Source organism: Balaenoptera ricei, chromosome X, assembly GCF_028023285.1.
Source record: "Balaenoptera ricei isolate mBalRic1 chromosome X, mBalRic1.hap2, whole genome shotgun sequence".
Classification (NCBI taxonomy): Eukaryota; Metazoa; Chordata; class Mammalia; order Artiodactyla; family Balaenopteridae; genus Balaenoptera; species Balaenoptera ricei.
Window position 1 is genome coordinate 96,251,327 of NC_082660.1, and position 17,489 is coordinate 96,268,815.

Here is a 17,489-nt window from a genome sequence, read left to right on the forward strand (position 1 = left end):
TCTTGACCCGCGGAACCTGTAAATGTGACCTTATTTGGAAATCGGGTATTCGCAGGTGTAATAAAGATCAGATGAGGTCACACTGGATTAGGGCGGGCCCTTAATCCAGTATGACTGGCGTCCTCATAAGAAGAGAAAGAACACAGAAACAGAGACACAGGGGGAAACACTATGTAAAGGTGAAGAAAGAAATTGGAATCATGCGTTTACAAGCCGAGTGATGCCAAGGATTGACAGCAGCCACCAGAAACTAGGAGAGAGGCATGGAACAGATTCTCCCTCCGAGCCTCCAGAAGGAAGCAACCCTGCCGACACTTTGACCTCAGACTTCTGGCCTCCAGAACTGTCAGAGAATAAGTTTCGGTTGTTTTAAGCCACCTGCTTTGTGGTAATTTGCTACGGTAACCCTAGGAAAGTAACACATCCCTCCGGGAGCTCTCTGTGTCTCAGGCCCCTGAGAATTCTAGTGTCTTCCTCAGTCCAGATCTTACCATCCTGTTCAGTTTACCTGCAACAGTACCAAGTCAGTGAATTAAGGCTGGTCCTACCGTAGGTGTACTTAAACGTTTCCCCCATTGCTCTAAAGCAGTGGTTCTCAAACTTTAGTGTGCTTCAGTAGCACTTGGAGGACTTGTAAAACCCGATGGCTAGCAGCCTACCTTCAGAATATCCAATTCAGTAGGTCTGGAGCAGGGTCTGAGAATTTGCATTTCAAACAAGTTCCCAGCTGCTGCTGCTGCTGCTCCATGGCAGGCCAATAGCGCCATCTGGTCTCCAGGCAAGCGAGGTCGTCCGTCAGGTCCTCTCAATAACACGTACTAGAGGCTGGGCCACCATCTCTCTCGTCACACAACTTGTTTATAATCTAATATTTTAATTTATTTGAGGCTGCAATAAAAGGATTTGAAACAGGCTTACCAAATAGTTGAAAGAAATCCCTTTCAATGACAGTAAGGTGGGCCGAAAGAAATAGAACAAAGATACGTTGGAGTCAGTGTTATTTAGGTTAAAAAAAAAAAATCTGCAGCTTATTCATGTCAAACAAGCTTTTATTTTCAATGTGAACAATACTATCAAATTTATCTGTAAAAGGTCAGAATAAAGTCAGATGTCAGTTAATATCATTTTGGGATGCTGAACTTTGGAACAAAATTTGCATTGTGGGCTAATGAAAACTAGAATATCCGTGAACAACAAATTCATCTCTTCTTTCGCCGTCCACTTCTTTTTATGCCTTCCAACTGTAGGATGGGATAAGAGTCAATTAACAATTGTACACCAATAACATGCAGCAGGGACTTTCTAAATATGAGTCGATACTATGTACATCTGTTGGCTCTCCAAGGAGAGAACAAGATGTTTTCTTCTTGTAACCCAGAGCCTTGGTTGTCAGGGTGCACATCATTTCATCACACCAACCTCATCTCTCTCTTGCCCACCACTATAAATGCTAGATTTTTTTCTTGAGAGGCCACTCTGCCATCTAAATGTCTTTCCACCTTAAGAGCCTATGCTCCTTACACAAATCATAAATCCCTTATAATCCCAGACCTTCAGTTTCCGTATCTGTAAAATGAGAATGGAATGAGGCTGTTATCAAACACCCACAGGTGTGAAAATTAAGAAAGGGAGAAAGAAAGAGCGTGATACTGAGAGAGAGAGAGAGATGAGACAGAGAAAGGAAAAGATGAATGGGTAGAGGAAGGAGAAACTAAGATTGAATTACCGACTCAGGGATAGCCAATAATCTTACTATGGCTAATTTTCTCTTCTTTTGAATAAAAAATCTAAATTGAACTAATATTTGTGAACTACTCATGAAATGCAGTCTTATGTGAAATCCTTAACGTTTTACTACTTTGTAAGGAGTCACCTTCTCAAAGGCATTGTTATTCCAAGAGACTCCATTTCTGTGGCCAGGGGATGAAGGTACCGCTAGTGCACAGCTTACTCGCTTTAGCTGCTTCTTCTGGTGACCATTCTCTAAAAATATAGGTCTCTACGTTTTAGACCTCTAAAAACATATAGGTCTCTATTTCCAGGTCTGATAAATTTCCCATCTGTAGTAGTCTTAAAGCTACAGGACAAAGGACTTGCGGCTGCAAATGAAATACTTTTCAGAACACACTTCCTTCTATATCATCTAGAATGCAAGTCCATTAGTAACATTAAACTGTTTTTCCAAAACTAAATTTCAACAATTTTTTCTTATTTACTTTACAAAAAAAATTTAAAACACGATAGATAGCTAGTGGGAAGCAGCTGCATAGCACAGGGAGATCAGCTCGGAGCTCTGTGACCACCTAGAGGGGTGGGATAGGGAGGATGGGAGGGAGACGCAAGAGGGAGGAGATATGGGGATATAGGTATACGTAGAGCTGATTGACTTTGTTATAAAGCAGAAACTAACACACCACTGTAAAGCAATTATACTCCAATAAAGATGTTAAAAAAATAAACCAAAAATAAATTAAGTATGTAAACAAAACAAAACAAAACATAAAGCTGTTAGTAACAGGTATATGTCAGGAATGGTTGCACTATACAATAATACCTGTATTCTCCAGAGCTGCCCTCTGCTGAGACCGTACCCACTTTGGGTCCTTCTTCTGCTTTTTCCTTTCCATCCTCTTTCTCTTCCTCAGCATTTTCATACTGATGTGCACTCTCTTCTTTAGTGTCGAATGATACGGACTTTGGCATCACAAGGTGGTGGGAAACATTTCCCGATTTAAAATCAGCAGCAGAATCTAGTTCTCTGCCCTCAGGAGGTTCTGGAGAAGAGAAATATGTCAAAACATACATACATACATACATACATACATACATACATACATAAATAAATAAATAAATAAATAAAAAGAAGAGCTGGCCATGTTCCTACTGGTTGATACAACACTTCCATGGGCCTCACACTTCTGCTGCTTGACAGTTTTCACAACATTTTTCCCCTCCTTCCAGTAGATCTCACACACTGTGCTGCTGATTATTTCTGGCCCTTTGGAGAAGGGATCGAAACCATTTGATTCTCAGAGCATTTTTGTATGTTTCTGCCAGAACGTCACTGGAAAATGTTCACCCGATTTAAAGACAAGTTCTACCGCGAAGCTCACTGATTCCTCAACCACTGAAAAGTGCCCCTGTGACCTTTCATCATTTTCTCAGGTCATCCTACTGAGAATCTTTACATTTTTAGAAGCCCGTCAACCAAAAGTGAGGCGTGCCATTTGTTCGCCCCTAGGTTGGTAGACAGCAGCATACTTTTTCTCAAGATCATAAAGGTCTTTAGAGAATTGGGCTTCTACTTGTGCATATCGTGCCTGAAGGTTTTTGAGAGCTTTGACCCGCTGCTTAACCGCCAGAGGCCAGCGCTGAGCGCGGCCTGCCTTTCAGGCCGATGCCCCAGCAGGGGCTGCAAGGGCCTGGGGACTGGGCCGCCCCTCGCCAGCCTCGGCCCCGTCGTCAGGTCCACACGCCCCAGCCTCCCAGGACTCGGAGGCATCAGCCAGGACCTCGCCCGCCCAGAACTCGGCCGCCGCCGCGGGTTCCTCTGCCTTCTGGGATGCCGCCCCCTCTGCAGGTTCCTGCGGCTCCCAGGGCGGGGTGCCCTCTGCCTGGTACTCGCCCCGCCAGACCTCACCTGCCTCTCCCAGGTCTTCCTGCTCCTGAGGAGGCGCGGCATCCTCTGCAGGGTCCGAGAGCCGTCGGGAGCGGCGCCTGACCATCACGCGGCCGGCGTGGGGCCCGACCAGGACACGGTAGTTGTAGTGGCTGTGGTGCACACGGCAATGGACCGGATCCCGGAACAGGGACTGAAACTGCGCCATGGGGGGCCCGTGGCCCGCGACCACTCCCGCGCCCTCGTGCCCATTCTCGTCCTCCTCTTGTGTCTCTTCCTCCTCCTCGACCTCTTCCTCAGTTTCGTCTCCCTCTTCTGACTGGTACTCATCCTCCTCCTGGTCCTCGATCTCTAATTCAAAAATTTCCTCCTCCTCCTCCTCCTCCTCCGTCTCCTCCTCCTCCTCCTCCTCCTCCACCTCCTCCACCTCCTCCTCCTCCTCCTCCTCCTCCTCAACCAGCTCTACATCCCAGTCTTCTTCCACTGCGGCCTGGGCGGCCTCCTGCCCACCATCCTCCCCGTGAAGGGCTCTGGAGAGCCCCAGGGAGGCCAGAAGGGCCGCGGCCCCCTCGGCTCCATCCATCCCTCCCGAAGGGGATGCGCGGACCCCGAGGGGACTGGGGTCGCCACCCGCCCCGCCACCAGCTCCGGCCTGGCCACCTGGGATCGGCCCTCGCTCCTCTGTGGCAGACATGGCAGGACGGACGCGCCACACACGGATCGGGCTGCAGTGAAGATCGCGGGGAAGATGGCGGCCGCCGGGCTGAGTATCGCTGAGGGAGGGGACGCTGTTGGCAGCGGGGCCTCCGGCACGGGGTGGGGGCTGCAGAGAAGCCGGCTGCACAGGGGACAAGAGTCTGCGAAGATGCCTCTGGGGGCCCCGCCACGGGAAGGGCAGACCGCCGGCCTGTGGAGCGCCCCACCGAGACTGCGCCGAGGCCGCTGCGCACAGGGCGGGAAAGAGCCTGACTGGCTGGCGACGGGAGGCGGACCTTGGAAGGGTCAACCAAGGGCCACTTCCTCCAGCGCCGGCTCTAAGCTCATTTGCCAGCAGCCAAGGATTGACAGCACCGCCGTCCAATGAGTGACCAAGGTCTTCAGCTTCCCTGGAAGCCTTAAAGGCCCAGCTCACCCTGAGCCTCCGTGAGCCCACAGGAATCCCTTCCTTTTCATTCCACCACTGCAAGAGCAAAGCTACAGTGTCCCTATAGGGCGGCGCCCTGGGGTATGGGAACCTGCATGTGTTCCCCAATTGCCACCCTGGGGCAGCTCACGCTGACTGAGACACACTTAGTTCAAAAACGAGAGAGAGAGAAGGTGTATAGATCAAATCTCAGCAACGCTTAAAACCTCCCACAAGAGAGAGCAAGAGAATTTGGAGGTTTTAATGCGGTTAAAGCTACTTAGAAAAGGACATACAAAGTCGATATGGATGCAGTGAGAATGGAGAGTGGAGAGAAAGCAGTAAAGACAGGAGCCGGACAGTGTTTCATCAGGGCTCCCCAATTCACTTCCAGCCGCCAAGAAATGAAGACAGAGAGAGAGAGGGAAGAGAGAGACACAGAGACAGAGACAGAGACAGAGACAGAGAGAGATACTTCTTTTAAAGACTGGGCTGAAAAAAAAAAAAAAAAAAGACTGGGCTGAGCACCTGCTCTGCACTGGATTGTGTACATCCCCTGCCTCCCCAATTCATACGATGAAGCCCGTCCCCCACCCCACCCCGCCCCCAGGAGATGGTATTTGGAGACCGGGTCTTTGGTAGGTCATTCAGTTTCGGTAAGGTCAGGAGGCTGCGGTCCACACGTTGGGATCACTGCCCTTACAGGAAGAGACCATAGATGGTGCTCTCCGCCCACCACCCCAACGTGAAGCCACAGGAAGAAGGCGGCTATCTTCAAGCCAAAACGAGGGCCCTCACCAAGAACTCCACCATGCTGGCACCCTGACCTTGGGCTTCCTAGCCTCCAGAACTGTAGGAAATAAACCAATGTCTTGTTTAAGCCGCCCAGCCTATGGCATTTTATTAGGGCAGCCTGAGCAGACTAATACAGCATGGCACACGTTAACAGGACAGGCTTCCTAGAATGATTTCTCGGTCAACAGTCCGAGACTTTTTGTTGTACTCAGCCCCACTTAGCCGAGTGGTCAAGGGTAACGAATGCTTAAAACGAGGAAGAAATCGGCAACTATTTTATGCTAATCCCACTTACTATTGTCGCTGGGCACAGAAGCAAGAGTGGGTGTTAGCTGTAACTTCACGTTCAGGAGAACATAAGCTATGTCCCTTACTTCCAGTAAGCACACCGCCTTGGGATCCAGGACATCTAATTTGACAGACCCTAACGTTTCACGGATGGGAAGCACACATTCTGCACTGCGCTCCTGGGAAGGTTGGCGAGAAGAGCTGTTGTTGCCACCCTGAGTCAGTATGGACCCCTACCCCAAGTTGGGTTCAAAGGTCAATCAAGACTGGTGACACCACACACACACACACACACACACACACACACACACACACACTACCGAGACGCGATGCAAAGTGTATTCCTTACATGAGGAGGCTTCTGGGGGGAGAGCAGGGTAGCCTTTTCAAGCTGCTCCAAAAAAGACTTGAGAGAGTCAGGAAAGGAAGAAATTGCTTTGGGAGTTCTACTGTGATTAGTGGATGGGGCCAGCATGACAGTTCCCTTGTGCCGGCAGTAGCTAGTGTAGTTTGACGCCCACTCCTCCTCCCCTCCACCCTACAACCGCGCCAAAGGAGAGAGTGTGGGGCATTGGGGAAGAGGGAGGCTTGACGTTTAAAAGCCCTCAGCAGTCAAACATCAAAGGACGCAGTCAGACGCTATACTACAATTCACCTCTGGCGTGTGACTGGCGACTGAAACGTGCCATTTTCGTGTAATGGAATTTGAACTTGTGGAAGTAAGCCACTCTGGAACTCTGAGTCCTGCAGCCTAAGGCCGGGTAGGGAGGCAAAAGGTCCACTGAATGCCGTTCAAGAGCCCAGCGTTGTGTATCCTGAGAAGTAAAATGCATGCCTCGGTCACCATCAATAAGGCCCGGAACTCCAAAGCCAAGAAGGAGGGTCTTGGCAAAGCCCTGCATAGTGGCTTTAGTATATATAGAGACACGTGTGACCTGGATTTATAAGTTGGGAGTCTGCGGGCCAAGAGATTCCCAGGGCTCTTTACCCCAAAGGGGACAGGACAGTTTTACACAAGGAAACGTCGTTGCTGCCATGGGCCGGACCAGACAGCCAGACCGACGACAATGGCCTGATTGTCTATGAAAATGTGCAGACGGGGCTAACTGTTGGCCAGAGCATCCAGCGCTAAGGTGACTGCCTGAAGTTCACTCACTTGTGCTGTCTTTTCGTTGAACAGTTTTATCTATGGTTATTGTATTGATTACTGACAGGGAAAGACTTTTCCTGACCTTTTCCTATTTATTTTCCACATGTCAGCCTTTTTTTGTTCCTTCACTCCTCAATTACTGTATTTTTCTGTTATTAATTTCATTTTTCTAGTGTACAAAGTGATTCTTTATCACTCCTTTCTCTGTACCTTTTTTAGTTTTTTTATAGTGCTGGAGCTTTTTGTGGGGGCAGTGTCGGTGGTTACACTGGGAGTTACAATTAATATCTTAACTTTATAATAATCAAGTTTGTATTAATACGGAGATAGTTGCAATAGTATTCAAAAACTCTGCTTTTCCCCAGCTCTGCCACATTTCTTTATTTAATTATGGTGACACATGGCATGTTTGTATATTTGGTGCCCATTAACAGAGATTTATAGTTAATGCTTTATACATTTGTATTTTCAATCATATATGAGAACAAAAAGAGGAGATACAAACCAAAAGTACAGCAATACTGGCTTTTGCGTTTACCTGTGTAGTTACCTTGGCCTTTGTGGTTTATTTCTTCATATTGCTTCAGATAGGTGCCCAGCATTATTTCAATTCAGCCTGAAGGACTCCTTTTAGTACTTTCTGTAGGGCAAGCTTACTAGCTATGTACTCTCTCAGTTTTTGTTTGTCTTGGAATGTCTTTAACTCCCCTTCGTTTTCCCCACATATAGAATTCTTGGTTGAAAGGGTATTTTTGTTCATTTGTTCTACGCTTTTAGTATGTCATTCCAATGCCAGCTGTCCTCTATGGTTTCTGTAGAGAAATGGGCACAAATCTTACTGAGGATTACTTGTAGGTGAGGAGTTGTTTCTATTGCTGTTTTCAAGGTTCACTCTTTGTCTTTGACTTTTGATAATTTGAGCATGGTGTGCCTAGGTGGGGATCTCTGATTTTATCCTGCTTGGAGTTTGTGGAACTTCTTGGGTGTGTAGAGTCATGTCTTTCCTCCGAGTTTGGAGGTTTTCAGGCATCATTTCTTCAATGATTTCCTGCCCCTTTCTCTCTCTCCTCTGCCTCTGCAAGTGTCATTATGTGTACATTGATAAGCTTGCTGATGCACATAAGTCTCATAGGCTTTGCTCATTATTCTTCATTCTTTGCTTTTCTGCTCCTCTTTTCCTTTCCAGAGACTGGATAGTTCAACTAACCTTTTAAAACTCGCTGATTCTTTTTCTCCTGGTCAAATTTGCTGTTGGACATCTTTTATTAATTTTTCATTTCACTTACTGTGCTTTGCAGCTGAAGAACTTTTATTTTGTCCCTATTTATAATATCTGTCTCTTTGTGATACATCTTTCTCATTGTTTCCTAGTTCTTTGATCATTGTTTCCTTTCGCTCATTGAGTTTATTGAAGACAGTTGACTTAAAATGTATTCTTCTAGTAACCCAAATCCTGTGCTTTACCTCTGACAGTTTAGAGTAATTAATTTTTTCCATGTGAACAGGACACACATTCCTCCCATCCCCTCCAACTTTATGGAAGTATAATTTACAAATAAAATTTCTATATTCACGGTGAACAGTGTGATGCTTGATGTATGTATACATTGTTAAATGATTACCACAGTGAAACTGATTAATACATCTATCACCTCACATAGCTAAAGGTTTTTTGGGGGTGGTGTGTGGGATAAAACTAAGATCTACTGTCTCAGCAAGTCTCCAGCATACCACACAACATCTTAAATTATATCAGCATGCTGTACATTAGATCCCTAGAATGTATTTATCTTATAACTGATCATTTGTACCCTTTGATGAACCACCCCCCAAATAACAAACCTAAACCTGGAGGCATCATGCTTCCTGATTTCATTATTTTACAAAGGTATAGTAATCAAAACAGCATGGTACTGGCATAAGAACAGATATAGACATAGACCAATGGAACAAAATATAGAGCCCAGAAATCAACCCACACATATATGCTCAACTATTTGACAAGAACACACAGCGAGGACAGGAGAGTCTCTTCAATAAATGGTGCTGGGAAAACTGGATATCCACATGCAAAGATACTATATTGGACCCTTATCTTACACCATACCCCAAAATGAACTCCAAATGGATTAAAGACTTAAACGTAAGGCCTGAATCTGTAAAACTCCTAGAGGAAAACACAGGGGTAAGCTCCTTGACATAGGTTATGGCAATGATTTTTTTTTGAACTGCCACCAAAACAAAGGCAACAAAAACAAAATAAACAAGTGGACTACATCAAACTAAAAAGCTTCTGCACAGCAAAGGAAACAATCGACAAAATGAAAAGGCAACTGACCTATGAAGCAGAAGAAAACATTTGCAAATCATGTTATCTGTTGAGGGGATAATATGCAAAATATATAAGGAATTCAATCAACTCAACATCAAAAAAAAAAACAAAAAAACAAACACAAAACCAACAAATAATTAATAAAAGGGTACACAGTCTGAATATACATTTTTCCAAAGAAGACATACAACTGGCCAATAGGTATAGGAAAATGTGTTCAACATCACTAACCCTGAGGGAAATGCAAATCAAACTGTAATTAAGACATCACACCTATTAGGATGGCTATTTTCAAAAGGACAAGAGATAGCAAGTGTTGGCAAGAGTGTGGTAAAAAGGGAACCCTCGTGCCCTGTTGGTGGGAAAGTAAAATGGTGCGGCCACTATGGACAACGGTATGGAGGTTCCTCAAAAGATTGAAAATAGAACTAGCAGATCAGCCAGCAATCCCACTCCTGAAAACAGATCCAAAGGAGGTGATTTCTGCTCTGCTCTCTTATGCTCATTGCAGCATTATTCACAATAGCCAAGGAATGGAGACAACCTAAGTGTTTTGGGCAGATGAAAGGATCAAGAACATATCATATATATATAAAAGACATATAAATGAATTCTTCTTAAGAATTCATCTGAGGGCTTCCCTGATGGCGCAGTGGTTAAGAATCCACCTGCCAACGCAGGGGACACGGGTTCGAGCCCTGGTCTGGGAAGATCCAGAACAACTAAGCCCGTGCGCCACAACTACTGAGCCTGTGCTCTAGAGCCCGTGAGCCACAACAAGTATCATATGATATCACTTACATGTGGAATCTAATACAAAATGATACAAATGAACTTATTGATATTTACAAAACAGAAACAGACTCACAGACATAGAAAACAAACTTATGTTTACCAAAGGGGAAAGGGGGTGGGGAAGGGATAAATTAGGAGTTTGTGATTAGCAGATATAAACTACTATATATAAAATATATAGGGCTTCCCTGGTGGCGCAGTGGTTGAGAATCTGCCTGCCAATGCAGGGGACACGGGTTCAAGCCCTGGTCTGGGAAGATCCCACGTGCCGCGGAGCAAGCCTGTGCGCCACAACTACTGAGCCTGAGTTCTAGAGCCCGCAAACCACAACTACTGAGCCCGTGGGCCACAACTACTGAAGCCCGCGCACCTAGAGCCCATGCCCCACAACAAGAGACGCCACCACGGTGAGAAGCCCGTGTACCTCAACGAAGAGGAGCCCCCATTCGCCGCAACTAGAGAAAGCCCGCGTGCAGCAACGAAGACCCAACACAGCCAAAAGTAAAAAAAAAAAAAAAAAAATGTTATGGACTGAATTCTGTTCCCCCCAAATTGGTATGTTGAAGCCCTAACCCCCAATGTGACTATATTTGGAGATATGGCCTTCAAGGTTAAACGAGGTCATAAGCTTGGAGCTCTAATCCAATAGGGGGGGTATCCTTATAAGAAAAGGAACAGATGCCACAGAGCTCTCTGTCTCCCCACACTGAACAAAGAAAAGGCCATGTGAGGACACAGTGAGAAGACAGATGTCTGCCAAGGACAAAGGTCTTACCAGGTATAAATTCTTTTAGCAAATTCTAGATTTCCAACTGGATTAAATTGTGCACCTTTGTATCGATTTAATTGTTGCCTCCCTCTGTATTGAAGTTTTCTAATTTCATTCTCTCTGATTCTTTTTGCTTGCTCGTTTGTCACTGGATGTACTTTGTGTGTGTGTGTGTGAGGGGGTGTCCTCTCTAATCTGCTCATATTTATAGATTTCTTCCTTCAGACAGCATCAAATCAGTTTCATTAGGGTTAGGGGCCTCCCCTATGGCAATGGTTGCTTAATAAGTTTTAAGGACTCTGGCTTAAGTTGGGTTTAATTTCATCACCGTGTCACAAAAGTGCCATGGTTGCTCTTCCCTATCATTAGGATGATCAGGATTTTCACTGCAACACAGGCATAGGCAACAGAGTGGCACAGCAGAAGATTGCTGGGCCCCCAAGCCAGAGGTGGGTGGACTGAAAACATCTTCTGCTAGGGTGCTGCCACTGGCGCTGCATGGAATTATTATTATTTTGTCTTTTCTCTCTGTACAAATTCCCTCAGAATATTTTAGATTTCTAGCAGTGCAAATTTACAGCTGTGGGTTTTATCTCCATCTAATCATGAGTGGTCCAGACCTTCTGGGTGGTTATGGGGACAGGGTCGGAGGCCCAGTGACCCACCTCTTGGGCAGCCCAGGAGAGGAGGACATCGCAGGCCATGCAGGACACATGGGGGTTGCATTCTGGAACAGCGTGAACCAGAAGGGTCTGGGGGAAGCGGGCTTTGCAGTATCACGAGGGTGAGGTACCCCCTGGTTCCTAAGCAAGGATGTGATTGGCTTGCTTGAATCGTTCTGCTGGCTGACAAGGAAACACTATTCAGGGATAATAAGCAGGAATGCATCTGGTGCATTTAATAAGAAGCGTTGTTGCTAGAGGACCCTATCTGGCGGAGCAGAGTGGGGAGCGGAATCTGGGATTAGGCCGGTCGAGGCCCTCCCAGTTTTACCAGCCGTCAGCTCAGCACAGAATACTGCCTTTAGCCCTCACCGCACCATCACCCCCTCCCCGCGCACTCACACACAGGGGCCAGTATACCTGGCTGAGGAGAACTCAGTCCCTGGAGATGGAGGGGTGGACCCTGGGGCGGTAGTTCCCCGAACCCCGCCACTTCAGCGCTATTAGGCACCACAGCAACAGAGGGGCTGAAGCAAGGGGGCTCCATCGCAGCTGGTCGTCCCCATCCCCACCACCAACTCCTCTAGGGACTGGCCAGCAGGCAGCGCGCGTGGGCAGCGGTTCAAAAGCGCAGGCCCACATCGGCTCCAGCCGTCTCCTTCTAAGAGGTCGCCCACTCACCCACCGCCCTCCCAGCTCATGGCAGCCTGCCGACCCCGCTTACCAATCGAAGAAGTCCAGAACGACGTCAGGAACATCAGACGAGGAGAGGTTAGAAATCAAAGCGGAATTTCCAGCTGGGTTTCGGGTCGTCGCCCTCCAAGGGCCGGGTCCTGATGAGCAGCAGGAGCACAGCGGCCCGCCGCATGTCGGGACGCCAGAGCTCCGACCGTCGGAGAACCCTGGAGACCGCTGCGGACCGGGAGGAAGAGAGACCAGGTGGGGGGGGGGGGAGCGGGATAACCAAGAGGAGCGGGGCGCGGACCTCGTGCTTCGGCCAAGAGCCACCTGTAAGGTGAGAACATCGAGGCCAAGGGGAGTGGGGAGGGTGGGGGTCGACCAGCGGCCCTGAGCCAGGGAGCGGCAAGAAGAGCAGCAGCCCAGCAGCTTCACTCCACGCAGCAACCGGACCACGCACCCAGCCGCTGCCCAGAGCGCGGGGTCTGAAGCACGTCCGGCTGCCGCTGGGCGGGCCCCAAGCCCGGCGCACAACTGGCTCCGCCCACCCCGACGGCAAGCGAGCTTAGCCAATCCGGCAGGCGCCGGGACCCATTGAACGAGATGCGCGGTCCCGCCTCCTACCGCAGCCTGTGCGCCGCCCAGCCCTCTGCTCCTTCTGGCGTCCGCAGTCATTCCTTGGTCAGCCCCAGCTCCAGCTCCCTGGCAGCTGGAGAGCTGGGCCTGGGGTCGGCGGCGTGGGGCACCCCGCCCTGCGCCTCCCCTCTGCAAAAACGCAAAATGTGCTTTTCACTTGAAACAGCGTATGCCCAAGAGTTTGCTTTTTGTGGTGAAAGGAGTAATTTGACCGCCCGGGCTGAATCTGCAGTTTGAAAGATCTGGACACCTCTGAGGAATCAGGACATAGTTGACTGGTGGTCATTCCCAGACCCTCGGGCCTCCAGTCAACCAGAGCGCCTGTCCTCTGGAAGGGATAGAGGAGGTTCAACCTGTGCATGTCGTGGCCCGGCTCTGGCCCGTCATCAGGACAGAAATTGGGCTCCAGGAGCCCCCCTCCCATAGCTAAGGGATGCACAGTTGAAGTGAGGGTTCTTGGCTGACAGCATTGAAGGGGAAAAGAAGGCAACGGTCAGTGTATCGGATCTTCAAGGCAGTGAGCCCCTGGAGAGCAGGCCACTGTAATGCTCCAGCATTCTGGCCCCAGCATGTGGGGGAAAAAAGCCTTACATTTTTGCTAGAGGCCTTCTCTTCTTTCCGCTACCCTGAACATTGCCACATAGAATAGAAATATCTCAGAGAAAGAGGAAATGCTTCCACTCATTCACTACCCTTCGTCCTTCCCATCTTGGTACCTTGATGAAGCAAGGTCAGAAAGAGGCTTCTTCAGAGCACATAAGCCAGATGGGCAAGGAACAGATAAACCTCAGTCATATTCACCAGCGCTGGACCTCGTGAGGCATGCCATTTAAGAGTGTTGAAATCAAAATGGATTTCAGGTTCACTCTTGGTCAACTAGAATATTCAAACAAACATTCTCCCCCTTCCCCTTTCCTTCAGTATTTGGTGAGAAGAGCTGGGACTGCTTGTGCCCAGCATATTGCAAAGCTTTAGTTGCATGGAACTTCCTGGGGTGGCTGAGTGTTTTGTACAGCTAAAAACTGAACTCTTTACCCCACCTCGACCCCTTCTCAAGCACCCCACTTTTTCTTTTCAACCATTTTAGAATCACACGTTTTTTAAATGTTTCTCTTAATTTCCTCCCTTCTCTTCACCAGCAGAGCATCTTCACACCTTCGTTTCCCCTCTCCTTTCCCCCTCTTTTTCCTTCTATTGCAGTAAGTGCTTTCTTCTCACTTACGGGGCGGATCCACATAGAACTAAGCCACATACTTACGTATGTGGGATCCCTCTATAACTAACCATCACAACAGCAGTGGGTCAGCTGAGCCCAGCCCTACTGCTCTTAATCCTGCACCCCTTGTCTCTGGTCACTCAGGCATCCTCGTAGAGACAATACTTGCTTGTCAAAAATGAAAAGGTCATTTCCGATCATTTTGTCCAAGCATCTGCAGTGTATATGGGCGGGGAGGGGTGGGGACACACTTTGGTTTACTCTTTACCCTAAACTACTCTACCTCTCACTTCTAAAATGAAAATATCCCAGTCTTGGACCGCAAGCGCCTAGCCATGCTGCTCTCTCATTCTTCTACTCTCTCTACACGTGTTCTTTTATCTCACTGAGCCCTCCTATTCCTTGGCCTCTCTGGTTTTTGCCCATCTGCACTCTCCCTCTTCTATCTCTCCCTCGTGTCACCATTGATTTGGTTTCGGGTTTCTTTTTTTTTTTTTTTTCCTGGCCGTGCCGCGCAGCTTGCTGGGATCGTAGTTCCCAGAACAGGGATCGAACCCGGGCCACGGGCCACTGTCGAGTCCTAACCACTGGACCACCAGGGAATTCCCTGGGGTTTCTCCTCTTTTCCTTCTTTTCCTGATCACACTCAGGCATACTAAGTTGTCAATACATCTACCACCGCTTATTCTTCTACGCTTACAACACCTTCCGTATCTCCACATCCAGTTATCACCCATAGCCAATCAACTGTTGCCTTTCAGTTCTACACACTTCTTCATGTGCTTTCAATACCCCTACCTTAGTCTAGAACTTCAGCATCTCTCACATAAATCACTCCTATAATGAGCACTCCATTCTTCCTCCTCGCTGACCTTTCTTCACATTGCTTTCAGAGTGACATTTCTAAAACACAAATTACATCCCAGATTAGACCCCCATGATGGCTTCTTGTAGCCTTAATAATGAAGTCTCCACTCCTGTCTCTGGGGAAACGCAGATGGCCAATGGGCACATGCACACATGTTCAACATCACTAATCGTCGGGGAAATGCAAATCAAAACCACGATGAGACATCACCTCACAAAAGGACACACGTAACAAATTTTGGAGAGGACGTGGAGAAAAGGGAACCATCCTACACTGTTGGTGGGACTGTAAATTGGTGCAGCCACTGTGGAAAACAGTATGGATATTTCTCAGAAAACTAAAAATAGATCTACCATACGACCCAGCAATTCCACTCCTGAGCATATATCTGTAAAAAAGAAAAACACGAATTCAAAAAGATGCATGCACCCCAATGTTCATAGCATGGTCATTTATAATTGCCAGCGTATGGAAGCAATCTGTGTCCGTCAACAGATGAATGGACAAAGAAGATGTGGTGTATATATACAAACGAATACTAATCAGCCATAAAAAAAGAACTTTGCCATCGGCAGCAACATGGATGGACTTGCAGGGTATTATGTTAAGGGAAACAAGTGAGACAGAGAAAGACAAATACTCAGTAAATTTAAAAGATTTAATAACTGGCTGAATTAATGGACCTAGAAATGAATGTAGAACTGACTTAAGAAAGGGTAAGTGTTCAACAACACACATGCTGCAGAGAGCAGAGAAAGGGCACGGCTTATTTGAATACCACCTAATAAGTTGGTATTACTAGGTCTACAGAGCTAGTGGGCCCTTTTGTGTGCGTCTTACATGCCAAGTTTATTGTGTATGCAGTAGAGTCATCAAAATTTTCTGACAGGAATTTGGCATGGCCAGAGTTGGGTTTTAGGAAGGTTAACTTAGCAAGTATATGAAGCATGTATCTGTGGGGAAAGACATGGAGGTAGGAGAAGGTTAGGAGACTAGGGCAAAGTTCAGGCAAGAAGTAATGAAGGTAATGATACTAAGAGTTGGCAAGAATGTGGAGCCAATAGAAATCTCATCCTCTGCTGTTGGGAGTATGAACTAGTACAACTGTTTTGAAAGATAATTGGTGTTACCAGTAAGGTTGAACTTGGGCAGACCCTACGACCCAGAAATTTCATGCCTAGGCCTATACTCTAGATCAGGGTTACTCAGCTGTTGACATTTTGGAAAGACAATTCTGGGTTGTAGAGGACTGTCCTGTGCATTGTAGGATGTTTAGCAGTATCCTTGGCCTCCACCCACTAGATGCCAGTAGCACACCCTCAGTTATGACAACCAAAATGTTTCCAGACGTTATCAAATGTCACCCTGGTTGGGGCGGAGGGGGCAGTGCGTAAAATTGCCCTCAACTGAGAAACTACAGAAACTCTTGCATGTGGGCATAGGGGGATATGAGTGAGAAAATTCGTCGCAAGATAATTTGCAAAAGCATAAAACTGGAAACAACCCACATGTCCATCAACAGGAAATAGACACCCTGTGGAATTTTCATACGATGGATAACTATACGGCAATGAAAACTGATTACTACAGTTGCACACATCAACATGGATAAATCTCACAAACACAAAATTGGGGGGGGGGGGGGCGGGGAGAAAGAGTAAGGCAAGTAATACATCGAGTATAATTACACTCACATAAAATCCAAAATGGACAAGAAATAACATTATTTAAAGGAACATTCCTCTGCCGTGAATGTATAAATAAGTGAATTATTAACAAAGTTCAGGATCGTGGTTACCTCAGGGGAGGAATGAGGGGATGACGCAGGAAGGGCACAGGTGGGCTTCCAAGGCATTAGCCGTGTTCTAGTTCTCAAGCTTGGTGGTGGGTACACAGGTTTTTATATTATTATGATATACCTTACATATATGCTGTATTATCTTCTGTATACATGAACCAGTTCATAATTTGTCAGGAAGTGATGCGGTCTAAAATAACGCAGGAAAATGGAGAGAAAGGCAGCAGAGTAAATAACTAATTGGATGAGACAGAGAGACAGAGAGAGAGAGAGAGAGGGAAGAGCCAACTTTTAGGTGCCTCTTAGAATCGTTTTAAACTCATTTTCTTCATAGATTTGGTGATGATATCAATTCCTTATCTGTAAACACACACAATTCATTGCTCAGACTTCTAAGAAATGTACATTTTGTGCCTCAAAACAGATCCTACTATATGATGTGATTCACAGGACTTGATAATACCACATTTCCCAGAACACCATTGTCTGAGAATCCTGCCCTGTTAGACTTGTAAACGTGTACTCGTTTGTATTCCTTGGAGTTATGAGCATCTGAAAATAGGTGGTTTAGAGTAAAAGTGATTCTTCATCATTAACTTTAGTGTCATTAGAATATCCCTAACTGGTACAGAAAACTGTTTCCAACTCCGGCACCCACCCTACCCCTCTGTTTTTCTCCCAATGGTCACCTCTCAGGTAGTGGAATAAAAGGAGATTTTTTCGATCAGATCCTTTCAGAAGATGGAGCCATAAGCAAGGA

At 46.9% G+C, this 17,489-nt stretch overlaps 1 protein-coding gene across 1 annotated transcript; it reads right to left on the reverse strand.

The window, feature by feature from the left end:
- Positions 1–1,028: 1,028 nt before the first annotated feature.
- Positions 1,029–12,886, reverse strand: LOC132357161 (tau-tubulin kinase 1-like). The gene is made up of 5 exons (XM_059910452.1): positions 12,258–12,886; positions 4,280–4,392; positions 3,641–3,970; positions 2,555–2,774; positions 1,029–1,241 (listed from the first exon to the last, which is right to left on the reverse strand). Exons 1-5 carry the CDS (start codon positions 12,884–12,886, stop codon positions 1,229–1,231), a joined length of 1,305 nt encoding a protein of 434 aa, XP_059766435.1. The 3' UTR covers positions 1,029–1,228.
- Positions 12,887–17,489: the final 4,603 nt, after the last annotated feature.